Source organism: Rhinatrema bivittatum, chromosome 16, assembly GCF_901001135.1.
Source record: "Rhinatrema bivittatum chromosome 16, aRhiBiv1.1, whole genome shotgun sequence".
Taxonomy (NCBI): Eukaryota; Metazoa; Chordata; class Amphibia; order Gymnophiona; family Rhinatrematidae; genus Rhinatrema; species Rhinatrema bivittatum.
This window is the reverse complement of record NC_042630.1, coordinates 404,194-420,483: the sequence shown is the minus strand read 5'-3', so window position 1 is coordinate 420,483 and position 16,290 is coordinate 404,194. Positions and strand designations below refer to the sequence as shown.

The 16,290-nt window shown below is 49.1% G+C and overlaps 1 protein-coding gene across 1 annotated transcript in view; it reads right to left on the bottom strand.

Moving 5' to 3' along the window:
- Window positions 1–611: 611 nt before the first annotated feature.
- LPAR5 (lysophosphatidic acid receptor 5) overlaps window positions 612–16,290 on the bottom strand; it is a 30,012-nt gene continuing 14,333 nt past the window's right edge. The window contains exons 2-3 of the mRNA XM_029581781.1: window positions 3,020–3,127; window positions 612–2,850 (exon numbers count right to left, since the gene is read on the bottom strand). Of these exons, the coding sequence (XP_029437641.1) occupies window positions 1,696–2,802 (1,107 nt within the window). The 5' untranslated portion in view covers window positions 2,803–2,850; window positions 3,020–3,127 and the 3' untranslated portion in view covers window positions 612–1,695. The remainder of the gene's footprint in view (window positions 2,851–3,019; window positions 3,128–16,290) is intronic.

Here is a 16,290-nt window from a genome sequence, read left to right as displayed (position 1 = left end):
TAGGCGTTAATTTCTGCCGGCACCGGGGAAGTGCACAGAAAAGCAGTAAAAACTGCTTTTCTGTGCACCCTCCGACTTAATATCATGGCGATATTAAGGGGAGGTCGGAGGTCCAAGATATTAAGGGGAGGTCGGAGGTCCAAAAAGTAAAAATTAATTAAAAATTAAAAAAAAATAAAATAAAATCAGCCCGTGGCTCGCAGGTTGAAAACCGGACGCTCAATTTTGCCGGTGTCTGGTTTCCGAACCTGTTGCTGTCAGCGGGTTTGAGAACCGACGTCGGCAAAATTGAGCATTGGCTGTCAAACTCGCTGACAGCCGCCGCTCCTGTCAAAAAAGAGGCGCTAGGGACGCGCTAGTGTCCCTAGCGCCTCTTTTTACCGTGGGCCCTCGTTTGAATACTAAATTGCGCGCACAGGAGAGTGGCCTGTGCATGCGCCGGGAGAGCGAGCGCTCGCCTGCTCTCCCACGACATTTACTGTATCAGCCCGTTAGGGAATAGCCACTGCTATTAATTGCATCAGTAGCATGGGATCTTCTTAGTGTTTGGGTAATTGCCAGGTTCTTGTGGCCTGGATTGGCCACTGTTGGAAACAGGATGCTGGGCTTGATGGACCCTTGGTCTGACCCAGCATGGCATGTTCTTATGTTCTTATAGGTGGTTTGGTCTTTTTCTGTTAATATGTTACTATGAGAATTGATTTGAGAATGCTAAAACAGTGATTAACTGCTTGGCAGATAAGTTTTATTGTAAAACAGTACAGTATCATGCTTTGGAGTACAGTAATCCAGGGATCAATAAAGCGCTGTGGGTCGGCATAGGGGAAACAGGCTAGAGACCTTGGGGTGATCATAGCTGACAACCTTAGGGTACATAAACAGAGTAATAGGCATTGATGAGAGCCAGAGGGATGCTGGAGTGCATAAGGAGATGCCTAACTTGTTGAATCAAGGAAGCAATTATGCCATTGTCCAGGTGGCTGGAGAGAGCTTGTCTGGAGATTGTGTCCAGTTCTGGAGGCCAAACGTCTGGAAGGATATAGACATAGTGGAGTCGGCCCAGAGGAGGACTACCCAAAATGGTGTGGGTTCTGCATCAAAGCTTATGAGATGAGATTTAATATCCTAAATATATATATCCTAGAGGAGGGGAGAGTTATTTAAGTACCTATTCATGATGTACGAGAAGCAAAGCTTTTACAGCAGAATGAAGTTCCAGATTAAAACTTGAGAGTATACTGGAGCGTATTGGAGGCTTTATTTGTTCAAGGAAGGGAAGTGGAGGCCTGGAAGAACCTTCCAGGGAGGCGCTGAGGAGACGGCCAGTGGGGCCGATAGTTGGATGGACCGGACCACTTAACTAAGGAATGAGGTGCTAGATGTGTCGAGGTGACTGGATTTAGCTGGTAACATTTCTAGATGCTCCTGTAGGTGGGATTACTTGCCTTACACTGATCTTCAATGTTATCCTAAGAGCAGGTCTGTATCTGGCTGGTTTAAGCCTGTTTTCAGCCAGGAAAGTCAGACACTTGGCATCATCACAGACTCTCTCTCTCCATGCAGGCCCAGTAACTCCAGTTTAAGTCTCTTTCTGTTCTGGGCTGTATTACTCTGTCTCTCACTGATCTAGGTCATATAGAAACTTCCGTGAGATGGACTCCTCGTATGCCCCTCCTCCCACCATGCAGACTCCCATTATACAGAAGAGTCCTGTATTCGGTGATTCAAGAGGGCCTTGTTGACCTCTAGCAAGTTCTGGTCCCTACAGAGGACCTTCCCTGTCTCAGAGCCCTTTGTCTCGCCTTTTCCTATTCCAGGTTTTACTGTCTTGGCCTCAGAATCCCAGACTGGACCCCGCCGGAGTCCCTTAAATGTATTTCGGAAACCCTCAGTGCTAAAATAATACACAAGAGGATCCAGGGCACAGTTCATGCTGGCCAGTAGTACAGTCACCACCAACACCTTGCGCACCATGGCCACAGTCTCTGCACTGGCCTCAACCACGTGTGCCTTCAGTAGCCCATAGGCAGCCAGTGTCAGATTGTAAGGGACAAAGCAGATAGTATAGATGACAAGGTTTACCACAAGGAGCCGAATTGTCTTCTGCCGCCGGCCACCCACCTGTACGGTGCTGTCACTATACCAGCCGATGTTGCGGCACAACTCCCAGAAGACACGGGCAGAGCAGTAAGCCACGGACAACAGTGGCACTAGGAAACCCAGGACTTCAGCCAGGATGATCAGTGGGAAAAGGCTGTGTTCCCAGGCGCAGAAGGCCTCGAAGCAACGGGAGATGTTTTGACCCTGGTACTGGCAGCCACTGGACTTGTGGATTAAGGCAGCGGGCACAGAGCCCATCAAAATGAGTGCCCATATGCCTAGACAGACCAGGCGTGCCAGCTTGGGGCGTCGGAGGTGGCGCCAGCGCAGTGGGTGTACGATGGCCACATAGCGATCTAAATTAATGCACATGAGGAAGATGCAGCTGCCGTACATATTGATCTGGAAGAGAGATCCGGAGGCCTGGCAGAGCAGGGACCCGAAGGGCCAGTGATGGTGGGAGTAGTAGTAGAGGCGTAGGGGAAGGGAAAGTGTGAAGAGCAGATCACTCAGTGCCAGATTGAACATATAGATGCTGACCACAGAGCGAAGGTGCAGGTAACGCAGGAAAATCCAGAGTGCCAAGGCATTCAGAGCCAGCCCCAAGGGAAAGAGCACGCTGTAACCCACTAAGTGCAGGGTGTGACTGGAGCTGTAATCCTCACACATGGACAGGTTCTGGGAATCCTTTGAGCACGTCATACCTGAGTCGGCCAGGACCACCTATGACTCACTCCGCTGGACACAGAGCTGTGAAAACCAATAAACACATGGGCAGATTATTTCATTGTCAGCAAGAAAAACGATGTCACAAAACCATGATGACAGTCAGTGAGGCCATCACACCCAGATACCATGCAACAGTGAGGTCATGAAATGCACATCTGGCTTTCTGCCAGGGGCAGCTCTCTCCCTTTACCTGTTTTGCTGGTTATGTTTCCTGCCATTCCTTGCTCGGCAGAGAAACATAAATTCAGGAAAACATACAGGTCCTCTGATGAAGCCAAGGTCTCTGCTGCTACCAGCCCTGAAAGAAACCACAAGCAGAAAAACTTTAGGAAATAATGCTGGGATATACAAGAAGAGAGACAAGGGCAGGGGACTACCCAACTGGAACTTAATATCAGACTGATAGAAAGTGACAAAGCACACCAGAGCCAGAGGGAAGTCTGGGTGCATGGGGAGAGGGAGGATAGAGCCAGAGGGATGTCGGGGTGCATGGGGAGAGAAAGCACCAGAGCCAGAGGGATGTTAGGGTGCATGGGGAGAGGTAGAACAAAGCCAGAGGGATGTCGGGGTGCACGGTGAGAGGTAGAACAGAGCCAGAGGAATGTGGGGGTGCACGGTGAGAGGTAGAACAGAGCCAGAGGGACATGGGGGTGCATGGTGAGAGGTAGAACAGAGCCAGCAGGATGTCAGGGTGCATGGTGAGAGGTAGAATAGAGCCAGAGGGACATCGGGGTGCATGGTGAGAGGTAGGACAGAGCCAGCAGGATGTTGGGGTGCATGGTGAGAGGTAGGACAGAGCCAGAGGGATGTCGGGGTGAATGGCGAGACGTAGAACAGAGCCAGAGGGATGTGGGGGTGCACGGTGAGAGGTAGAACAGAGCCAGCAGGATGTCTGGGTGCATGGTGAGAGGTAGGACAGAGTCAGAGAGATGTGGGGGTGCACAGTGAGAGGTAGAACAGAGCCAGCAGGATGTTGGGGTGCATGGTGAGAGGTAGAACAGAGCCAGAGGGACGTGGGGGTGCATGGTGAAAGGTAGGACAGAGGGATGTCGGGGTGCATGGTGAGAGGTAGGACAGAGGCAGAGGGATGTCGGGGTGCACGGTGAGAGGTAGAACAGAGCCAGCAGGATGTTGGGGTGCATGGCGAGAGGTAGGACAGAGCCAGAGGGATGTGGGGGTGCATGGTGAGAGGTAGAACAGAGCCAGAGGGATGTGGGGGTGCATGGTGAGAGGTAGAACAGAGCCAGAGGGATGTCGGGGTGCATGGGGCGAAGTAGGACAGAGCCAGAGGGATGTGGGGGTGCATGGTGAGAGGTAGAACATAGCCAGCAGGATGTCGGGGTGCATGGTGAGAGGTAGAACAGAGCCAGAGGGATGGCGGGGTGCATGGGGAGAGGTAGGACAGAGCCAGAGGGATGTTGGGGTGCATAGTGAGAGGTAGGACAGAGGGATGTCGGGGTGCATGGGGAGAGGTAGAACAGAGCCAGAGGGATGTTGGGGTGCATGGGGAGAGGTAGGACAGAGCCAGAGGGATGTGGGGGTGCATGGTGAGAGGTAGACAGAGCCAGCAGGATGTTGGGGTGCATGGCGAGAGGTAGGACAGAGCCAGAGGGATGGTGGGGTGCATGGGGAGAGGTAGGACAGAGCCAGAGGGATGTTGGGGTGCACGGCGAGAGATAGAACAGAAGCAGAGGGATGTCGGGGTGCACAGTGAGAGGTAGAACAAAGCCAGCAGGATGTCGGGGTGCAAGGTGTGAGGTAGGACAGAGCCAGCGGGACATGGGGGTGCATGGTGAGAGGTAGAACAGAGCCAGCAGGATGTCGGGGTGCATGGTGAGAGGTAGAACAGAGCCAGAGGGATGTCGGGGTGCATGGGGAGAGGTAGAACAGAGCCAGAAGGATGTCCGGGTGCATGGGGCGAAGTAGGACAGAGCCAGAGGGATGTGGGGGTGCATGGTGAGAGGTAGAACAGAGCCAGAGGGATGTGGGGGTGCATGGTGAGAGGTAGAACAGAGCCAGAGGGATGTCGGGGTGCATGGGGCGAAGTAGGACAGAGCCAGAGGGATGTGGGGGTGCATGGTGAGAGGTAGAACAGAGCCAGCAGGATGTCGGGGTGCATGGTGAGAGGTAGAACAGAGCCAGAGGGATGGCGGGGTGCATGGGGAGAGGTAGGACAGAGCCAGAGGGATGTTGGGGTGCATAGTGAGAGGTAGGACAGAGGGATGTCGGGGTGCATGGGGAGAGGTAGAACAGAGCCAGAGGGATGTTGGGGTGCATGGGGAGAGGTAGGACAGAGCCAGAGGGATGTGGGGGTGCATGGTGAGAGGTAGACAGAGCCAGCAGGATGTTGGGGTGCATGGCGAGAGGTAGGACAGAGCCAGAGGGATGGTGGGGTGCATGGGGAGAGGTAGGACAGAGCCAGAGGGATGTTGGGGTGCACGGCGAGAGATAGAACAGAAGCAGAGGGATGTCGGGGTGCACAGTGAGAGGTAGAACAAAGCCAGCAGGATGTCGGGGTGCAAGGTGTGAGGTAGGACAGAGCCAGCGGGACATGGGGGTGCATGGTGAGAGGTAGAACAGAGCCAGCAGGATGTCGGGGTGCATGGTGAGAGGTAGAACAGAGCCAGAGGGATGTCGGGGTGCATGGGGAGAGGTAGAACAGAGCCAGAAGGATGTCCGGGTGCATGGGGCGAAGTAGGACAGAGCCAGAGGGATGTGGGGGTGCATGGTGAGAGGTAGAACAGAGCCAGAGGGATGTCGGGGTGCATGGGGAGAGGTAGGACAGAGCCAGAGGGATGTTGGGGTGCATGGTGAGAGGTAGGACAGAGGGATGTCGGGGTGCATGGGGAGAGGTAGAACAGAGCCAGATGGATGTCGGGGTGCATGGGGAGAGGTAGGACAGAGCCAGAGGGATGTGGGGGTGCATGGTGAGAGGTAGAGCCAGCAGGATGTTGGGGTGCATGGTGAGAGGTAGGACAGAGCCAGAGGGATGTTGGGGTGCACAGTGAGAGGTAGAACAGAGGCATCAGGATGTCGGGGTGCATGGTGAGAGGTAGAACACAGCCAGAGGGATGTCTGGGTGCATGGGGAGAGGTAGGACAGAACCAGAGGGATGTCTGGGTGCACAGTGAGAGGTAGAACAGAGCCAGCAGGATGTTGGGGTGCATGGTGAGAGGTAGGACAGAGCCAGATGGATGTCGGGGTGAATGGCGAGACGTAGAACAGAGCCAGAGGGATGTGGGGGTGCACGGTGAGAGGTAGGACAGAGCCAGAGGGATGTGGGGGTGTGTGGTGTGAGGTAGAACAGAGCCAGCAGGATGTTGGGGTGCACAGTGAGAGGTAGGACAGAGCCAGAGGGATGTGGGGGTGCATGGTGTGAGGTAGGACAGAGCCAGAGGGATGTGGGGGTGCACGGTGAGAGGTAGAACAGAGCCAGCAGGATGTTGGGGTGCATAGTGAGAGGTAGGACAGAGCCAGCAGGATGTTGGGGTGCATGGTGAGAGGTAGGACAGAGCCAGCAGGATGTTGGGGTGCACGGTGTGAGGTAGGACAGAGGCAGCAGGATGTTGGGGTGCACAGTGTGAGGTAGGACAGAGCCAGCAGGATGTTGGGGTGCACGGTGTGAGGTAGGACAGAGGCAGCAGGATGTTGGGGTGCACGGTGAGAGGTAGGACAGAGCCAGCAGGATGTTGGGGTGCATGGTGTGAGGTAGGACAGAGCCAGCAGAATGTTGGGGTGCATGATGGGAGGTAGGACAGAGGCAGCAGGATGTTGGGGTGCACGGTGTGAGGTAGGACAGAGGCAGCAGGATGTTGGGGTGCACGGTGAGAGGTAGGACAGAGCCAGCAGGATGTTGGGGTGCATGGTGTGAGGTAGGACAGAGCCAGCAGAATGTTGGGGTGCATGATGGGAGGTAGGACAGAGCCAGAGGGTTGACAGCATTTACGGGGAGAGGGAGAAGATTTTTCTAAATCTTCAGGTTGGAAGTTTATACAAATTGTGATAGAGAGTTGCATATTTTATGTTCTTTGGGTGTTAGTACAATAAGAATACAACGTCTTTACCAATAGGGTGGTAGGTACTGGGAATGGCCTCCCAGGGAAGGTGAGGAAAACAAAACCCAGGAATGGAGTTCAGGAAAGGCAGGCCGGAGGTGAAGTGGGGTCTGTGGCAGTGTCTGCCCGTCAGTCTTTCACGCCCCCTCGCCTGCACCCTATCACTTTTCTGATTCACTTAGAGCAGCCTCACTGCTTTATATTCACTGCTAATGTCACCTTTTGCTCATTTCAGTTCTGACCCAAGGAAGGGACTATTTGCTTTTGAAAGCTCGTCAAGAAATTTAGTAAGTTAGTCCAATAAAAAGATATTGCCTTATATTTTTGTATTTGTTACTCTTTATTCCGGTGCAATCTAAAGAAGAACGGAGAGAGAGAAAAAGACAGAGGTCATCTGCCAAGCCTCACATTACAGACTTATGGTAGTAACTGCTGCTCCATGCAGGTACCCCCATGTTTCAGTTATCTGCAAACCTTAGGATAACCCATAAAATCATTACTGGTAATGGCATTTGTACAGGGTGAGGAACCTTCTTGATATTTTTATTTATTTATTTAACAGTTTTATATACCGAAATTCTTGTAAGGGTTTACAAATCAGTTCGGTTTACATTGAACAGAAACAGTGCTTCGGTAAATGAAAGCAATTACATAGAACATTAACAGAGCTTCAAATGTGAACAATTTGATAGTTCAGAAAGAACAATTTGATAGTTCAGAAAGTGCTGCTTGATGAGCTTTGCTGGTGGACTTGGCCGTAGAAGCCGCCCTGTGCTTCTTCCCTTTTGTCTGCGTATCACTAGGCCAGAGCCCTTGTTGGTTGTTGTCTGAATTCAGTTCCCTTTCCCCCCTTGCCACTGAAGCAGAGACGAATGTTGCAGATGTGTTATTGGTGAAGGGGAGCGAGCTGACAGTCTCCTTCCCTGACCCCCCGGCTTCCCAGCAAGGCTTCCTTCCTGTCACACATTAATGGGCGTTACATGTTTCCCTGGGAACCCCACACTAGGGATCTCCATTTCTTTTGGGGAATTTTCGTTTTTAGCATGCAATAATTTTTTTTGGAGTGGACTAACAGGATGTAGGGCTCAGTAAAACAAAACCGAACAAAGAAAATCTGAATTGAATAATAACAATAAAACAAAATAAAAATAAAAATGGTCTCTTTTGGCTGCACATGTAGGGGGCTAATAACCCCTTTCCTTCTGCCCGAGATCTGCCAAGAGATCTATAAAGCTCGTGATGAAGAGGAGGCTGCTGGGAGGAGCCATCCCTGGCCCCTTTCTTAGGGGAACATTGGGGGTTGCGGCTCCTCAAAGAACCCCCTTTAGTGGCAAAGACTTGGGAAGAGATAACAATTCCCAGCCACTGAATGTTCCCCTGAACCTGGAAACACTTGGGAAGAGATAACAATTCCCAGCCACTGAATGTTCCCCTGAACCTGGAAAGACTTGGGAAGAGATAACAATTCCCAGCCACTGAATGTCCCCTGAACCTGGAAAGACTTGGGAAGAGATAACAATTCCCAGCCACTGAATGTTCCCCTGAACCTGGAAAGACTTGGGAAGAGATAACAATTCCCAGCCACTGAATGTCCCCTGAACCTGGAAAGACTTGGGAAGAGATAACAATTCCCAGCCACTGAATGTTCCCCTGAACCTGGAAAGACTTGGGAAGAGATAACAATACCCAGCCACTGAATGTTCCCCTGAACCTGGAAAGACTTGGGAAGAGATAACAATTCCCAGCCACTGAATGTTCCCCTGAACCTGGAAAGACTGCATGCGCAGATGTTTTCTTTTTGTGCAACGTTTTGTAAGCCAATGCAAACCTCAGAATGTTTTGTGTGCACGGGGGGCTTTACACATGTAAATACACGTTACATGTGGAAGTAGGCTTCTGAAAATTGCTACAATAATATGATATTGAGGATCTCCCAGTAACTTGCCTACCTGGTGCGAAGGTGGCAGACCTAGATAGGATTGTAGACAGTGCTGGGGAGGAGCCGGCTGTTGTGGTACAGGTGGGCACTCAGCAGTGCATGGTTCGGAGAAATGTATCCTTGAAGGATACTAATGAAACAGGAGAGTTAGGGCATCCCAACAGAGAGGATCCAATAAAAGCAAACGTAGTCCATGTGCCTACATGTAAAAATTCACCTGAGCTAAAGATTTCCAAATTATCCCTAACAACTGAAAAGCAGGTTGTTAATACAAACAAAAAACACACTTTGAAATGTCTGTATGCCAATGCCAGAAGTCTAAGAAGTAAGATGGGAGAGTTAGAGTGTATAGCAGCAAATGATGAGATTGACATAATTGGCATCACAGAAACTTGGTGGAAGGAGGATAACCAATGGGACAGTGCTATATCAGGGTACAAATTATATAGCAATGATAGGGAGGATAAACTTGGTGGGGGTGTGGCACTTTATGTCCGGGAGGGTATAGAGTCCAATAGGATAAAGATCATACAAGAGACTAAATGCTCAGTAGAATCTATATGGGGAGAAATCCCATGTGTGTTGGGTAAGAGTATAGTGATAGGAGTATACTACCGTCCACCTGGACAAAATGGTCAGACAGATGATGAAATGCTAAGAGAAATCAGAGAAGCAAACCAATTTGGCAGTGCAATAATAATGGGAGATTTCAATTACCCCAATATTGACTGGGTAAATGTAACATCAGGACTTGCTAGAGACATAAAGTTCCTGAATGGAATAAATGACTGCTTCATGGAGCAATTGGTTCAGGAACCAACGAGAGAGGGAGCAATTTTAGATTTAATTACTACGGTTTATTACTTTACATTCTCTATTTGGATTCCTTCAGTATCCACAGTTATCTCTCAGTAAGCATTTCGATTAACCCCCTATTGATTTTAATACAAGCTCTGGGATGTGTTTCTTTTTTTTTTTTTAAACTCCCCCAGTATTGTTCTATTGAATCTTGGGTTTCCAGCTTTCTCTGGAAACTTGCATGTAACAGCTGCCGTTCTATACTTTTCAGGTGCATGGGTCTAACCAAGTATTATATTTCTCTGAGAATTAAATTCCTCCTGATTTATGCATAATCACCGAGACTCAGTGCAAAACCTTTCCTTGAGCTGGCATCTCACACGCCTCAGTCCCAGCACATGTCTCATCATACATGTCTCCTTATCATCTTCCCAGAACACTCACTCCAAATAAGACATGAGAGCTGGCTGTTCTACCTTTCCCCTCACATGCACAAGCCAGAGCTGGGAGCCAGGCTCAGTTCTGCACATGTGTGCAGTGCCTGGGTCTCAGCAGGGTGGGAGGCACTTGGAAAGTGGATGGCATTCATACAGATGGCAGCTGTCACCTGCGAGAGCAGAATCTGCACCGGAAGACAGCATCTCAGCCCAGAGCGCCTCTCATTTCCGTGCCCGTTACCATTTTCTGCAGCTAGACTGTGAACAAGTCTTTGCTCTGCACCGCTGCTTCTTAATCTTTTTTTGGCTTATGGACCCCTTTGATGAAAGCTATGGATTCCTTCCCCCCAAAAAAATGTACATAAATAACATTACAAAATGATTCTTTTTATGCCCAGTTCACGGACTCCGTAGACTCTGGGTTAGGAACCCCTGAAAGATACTAAAATACTTTCCACTTGTTCTCAAGCTACTAAGCAGAGTGTTTTCTGGCCAGGGGCAGATTGCAGGAAAATCTGACCCATGGGGCATCTAGCACTGTCATGTTCTTGGTTGTTCAGTGTTGTCTCATGTTACTGGTTGTTCAAGCAAGCCTTTCCAGACAACAACTGATCCCTAATTCTCCAACAACCACAGACAGACATTCTTAGAACACTGTAATCAATCGTAAGTAATGGCTCTTCTGTTAAATTCCTCTCGCCTTTTTCTCCTTCTCCCTGTTTTATTGTAACTGCAGAGCTTCTCCTCACTTGTTACAGTTCTATGTTATTTTCATTTTACACCCCTTGTTAAATGTAAACCACATGATGTGAACCTTTCTCGCGAATGCCGGTATATAAACACTAAATAAATAAATAAATGTTCTTCCCCTGCAGCATGTGCGTCAACAGATCCAAAACATCAGCCCTGGAACCCGGCAGAATTGAGCCAAAATATCTCCAAAATAAACTTCATCTTTCCTAAATCATGACATTATAGACCAGGGATGAGCAGAGCTGCATCCATGCAAACTGCTTCTCTCTCTTATAGAGATTTATCCCAGATTCCCAGTCTGACTCTTGAGCCAGTTGCAAGTAACGACACTGCCAGCAGTGTCAGACACACACATAATCAATCCCAAACAGTCTTTAGACTGCAGAAACTTTATCGCACATACTCTTTCTCACACACTCAGGCTGTGTGTGTGTGTGTCTGCGTCAGAGACAATGACACCCACGCGCACACACTCTCTCTCTCAGTGTGTATGGGTGTGTGTGTGTCTCTCACTCTCTCTGACACAGACACACACACACTCTCTCTCTCAGTGTGTATGGATGTGTGTGTGTCTCTCACTCTTTCTGACACAGACACACAAACACTCTCTCTCTCTCTCAGTGTGTATGGGTGTGTGTGTGTCTCTCACTCTCTCTGACACAGACACACAAACACTCTCTCTCTCTCAGTGTGTATGGGTGTGTGTGTCTCTCACTCTCTCTGACACAGACACACACACTCTCTCTCTCTCAGACAGTGTGTATGGGTGTGTGTGTCTCTTACTCTCTCTGACACAGACACACAAACACTCTCTCTCAGACAGTGTGTATGGGTGTGTGTGTCTCTCACTCTCTCTGACACAGACACACAAACACTCTCTCTCTCTCTCAGTGTGTATGGGTGTGTGTGTCTCTCACTCTCTCTGACACAGACACACAAACTCTCAGACAGTGTGTATGGGGGGGTGTGTGTCTCTCACTCTCTCTGACACAGACACACACACACTCTCTCTCTCTCAGACAGTGTGTATGGGTGTGGGTGTCTCTTACTCTCTCTGACACAGACACACAAACACTCTCTCTCTCAGACAGTGTGTATGGGTGTGTGTGTCTCTCACTCTCTCTGACACAGACACACAAACACTCTCTCTCTCTCTCAGTGTGTATGGGTGTGTGTGTCTCACTCTCTCTGACACAGACACACAAACTCTCAGACAGTGTGTATGGGGGGTGTGTGTCTCTCACTCTCTCTGACACAGACACACAAACACTCTCTCTCTCTCAGTGTGTATGGGTGTGTGTGTCTCTCACTCTCTGACACAGACACACAAACACTCTCTCTCAGTGTGTATGGGTGTGTGTGTCTCTCACTCTCTCTGACACAGACACACAAACTCTCTCTCTCTCTCAGTGTGTATGGGGGGTGTGTGTCTCTCACTCTCTCTGACACAGACACACAAACTCTCTCTCTCTCTCAGTGTGAATGGGTGTGTGTGTCTCTCACTCTCTCTGACACAGACACACAAACACTCTCTCTCTCTCAGTGTGTATGGGTGTGTGTGTCTCTCACTCTCTCTGACACAGACACACAAACTCTCAGACAGTGTGTATGGGGGGGTGTGTGTCTCTCACTCTCTCTGACACAGACACACAAACACTCTCTCTCTCTCAGTGTGTATGGGTGTGTGTGTGTCTCTCACTCTCTCTGACACAGACACACAAACACTCTCTCTCTCTCAGTGTGTATGGGGGGTGTGTGTCTCTCACTCTCTCTGACACAGACACACAAACACTCTCTCTCTCTCAGTGTGTATGGGGGGTGTGTGTCTCTCACTCTCTCTGACACAGACACACAAACACTCTCTCTCTCTCAGTGTGTATGGGTGTGTGTGTCTCTCACTCTCTCTGACACAGACACACAAACACTCTCTCTCTCTCTCTCTGTGTATGGGTGTGTGTGTGTCTCTCACTCTCTCTGACACAGACACACAAACACTCTCTCTCAGTGTGTATGGGTGTGTGTGTGTCTCTCACTCTCTCTGACACAGACACACAAACTCTCTCTCTCTCTCAGTGTGTATGGGGGGTGTGTGTCTCTCACTCTCTCTGACACAGACACACAAACTCTCTCTCTCTCTCAGTGTGTATGGGTGTGTGTGTCTCTCACTCTCTCTGACACAGACACACAAACACTCTCTCTCTCAGTGTGTATGGGTGTGTGTGTCTCTCACTCTCTCTGACACAGACACACAAACTCTCAGACAGTGTGTATGGGGGGGTGTGTGTCTCTCACTCTCTCTGACACAGACACACAAACACTCTCTCTCTCTCAGTGTGTATGGGTGTGTGTGTGTCTCTTACTCTCTCTGACACAGACACACAAACACTCTCTCTCTCTCAGTGTGTATGGATGTGTGTGTGTCTCTCACTCTTTCTGACACAGACACACAAACACTCTCTCTCTCTCTCTCTCAGTGTGTATGGGTGTGTGTGTGTCTCTCACTCTCTCTGACACAGACACACAAACTCTCTCTCTCTCTCAGTGTGTATGGGGGGTGTGTGTCTCTCACTCTCTCTGACACAGACACACAAACACTCTCTCTCTCTCAGTGTGTATGGGTGTGTGTGTCTCTTACTCTCTCTGACACAGACACACAAACACTCTCTCTCTCTCAGTGTGTATGGGTGTGTGTGTCTCTCACTCTCTCTGACACAGACACACAAACACTCTCTCTCTCTCAGTGTGTATGGGTGTGTGTGTCTCTCACTCTCTCTGACACAGACACACAAACTCTCTCTCTCTCTCAGTGTGTATGGGGGGTGTGTGTCTCTCACTCTCTCTGACACAGACACACAAACACTCTCTCTCTCTCAGTGTGTATGGGTGTGTGTGTGTCTCTCACTCTCTCTGACACAGACACACAAACACTCTCTCTCTCTCAGTGTGTATGGGTGTGTGTGTCACTCACTCTCTCTGACACAGACACACAAACACTCTCTCTCTGACATGCTACTGCTGTACTCACAGAGCGAGTGCCCCCAGTCCAGCCCTGCTGCATCATAGTGCACAGTTCTTGCTTACTGCCAGCCCTTCCCCTATCTGCAGCCCCCTCCCTTTCACAGTCACTCACTGGTTCCATGGGCAGCTGCTTCTCTCAGCTCAGTGCAGTCACCTCAGACAGACAGAAGCCTCCCCAACACTGCAAGGACACTTCCTCCTGGCTTACCCCCTTCCTTCCTGTGCCTGTACCTTGCCTCCACTTCTCTGCAACCCTCCCACCACTCTAGTGCATTCCCAGTGACTGCTGCTTTCATGGTCCCCCATTCTGCTTAGCACTCCAGGGGAGGGAGTCCAGAAGTGAACAATCCCTGGGATTATAAAAAGAGACAATTAAGCCCTGGCAGAGACTGGGGGGAGCCACTAACCCAAAGCAGCACAGCTCCATTCGCGTGTGGAGTCAGTGCCAGGGTAATAGGTGTCACAGGCGAAACTTACAGCCTTCCACACACTCCTGGTTCCATCCTTCCCACAAATAATTTTAAAACGTGCATTTACTATAGATTTTACATGAAAAATAATATTCAGCATTCTAAGGTAAAAATATCACTTAAAACGCGTACCAACCAGAAAATTCTGCAAAAAAAGATACTTGCAATCATATGGAATTGGGACTATTGTAAAGCATGTCATTCCTCAGAAATCTTTAAGTAATCTTAATTACAATATAGTAGTACTCCCATACAAATACAGCACCTAAAACAGTAACAACCCTACCTAGAAAAGGCAACCTGATATTAGGAAAACAGAACAACCCAAACTGTTTATTTAAAATATTTCTTATTTAACCGCCTATCTACAATTCTAAGCTGTTATAGATCCCTACACAGAAAGTACATGCTAGCAAAATACCTTACCTTAGTCACACATGCATAACACAGACAGACCCTCAACAAATACAGAATAAAAAACAATAAAGTATAACTGGAAACATGCAGAGTAAAACTGAACTGGGAACCTTAACAAGACAGATGTATATGCAGTGCAACAATGGAAAAACAGAAACATAATCATTCCCCAATAAACATCAAACATTAAAATCAAGATATATAAACCATCAAACATAATAATAAAACCATAATCATAAAAAGAACAAATATTTCAAAGTAACTGATGAAAAGAATACCAATAATTCATTTTTTTAAATTATTCCCAAATACCATTAAAAGCAGAATATAAACCAAATAAATAAAATATTTAAAACAGAAGATATCAAATAACACCCAATTATTAAAACTAATAAGGATTTTAAAAATCCCCTGCTCTCCATACCTGGGAATGTTTGGTTTCTAGTCACCCTGTGATGTCATGGATTAGTTCAGGGAGGGAGTGGTAAAACTTTCTCCTCTCTCTCTCACATACCCACATTCCCCAGGACACACACATGCCCACACTTGCTTACTCACACATCCTCGCACACATATTGTCTCTCATATGCTCTCTCACACACACATATGCTCTCGCACATTCTCTCACACATATACATGCACTTACATATTCTCTGTCCTGCACACACACTCTCTCTCCCCAGAACATACAGAGGCCTCCTCAGGCTTGCACAGCTTCTCTCTCTCTCACACACACAGACATGCAATCTTACATGCTGTTTGCTCACATGGCACACATGCTTCTACACATGTTCACCCACATGCTCTCTTACATGCTAGTTGCTTACACGTATGCTGTCTCAAACTACATACATGTTCCATCTCACATATATATGCTCTCTCTCACACACACAAACACTTGCTCTCTCTCTCCCCGGAACATACCAATAACAGCAGCCGGCTCTTTGGGTCTGTCCACGTCACTCACACACACGTACACATGCCGCCTTACATTCTGTTTACTCACATACATACTCACTGTCTCTCTCGGCAAGGGACATACAGGGCTCAGGTAGCCTCAGCCTTCTTTCTTCAGCCGTGTGACCCCACTTGCAGCACAGCTCGTGAGCATAAAAGCATCTTTTGGCCCTGCAGCCCTAGAGGTGCGAGAGTCTCTTAAGTGGCGCAGCTCCCAGCAGCAGCCTCTCTTCCACCCCGTGGACCAGCACCCCTCAGCCTCAGGGCCCAGCTGACAGGGGCCTCTTCCTTTCCGCCATGCGACCTGGCTGACAGCAGCAGCCTCCTCTTTTCTGCCGCATGACCCGGCTGACAGCGGTCTTCTCTTCAGATCACAGGGAGGAGGGACCTAGCGGACTCTCCCTAATCTGGAGCAGAGCAACGAGGAATTGGAGGGGATAAATTGGGGCTTAAAAATAGATTAGGTGTGGGGAACAAGCCCAGTGTGCCCTATTCTAATGATGCCCTGACTGCAGTAACCACATGACTGACCTGACTGCTTCTCTGGGGAATGCCCAAAGCCCCAAGAGGACAATCCACACCTGTTTTTGGATGTCCTTCAGAACAACCCAGGCCTC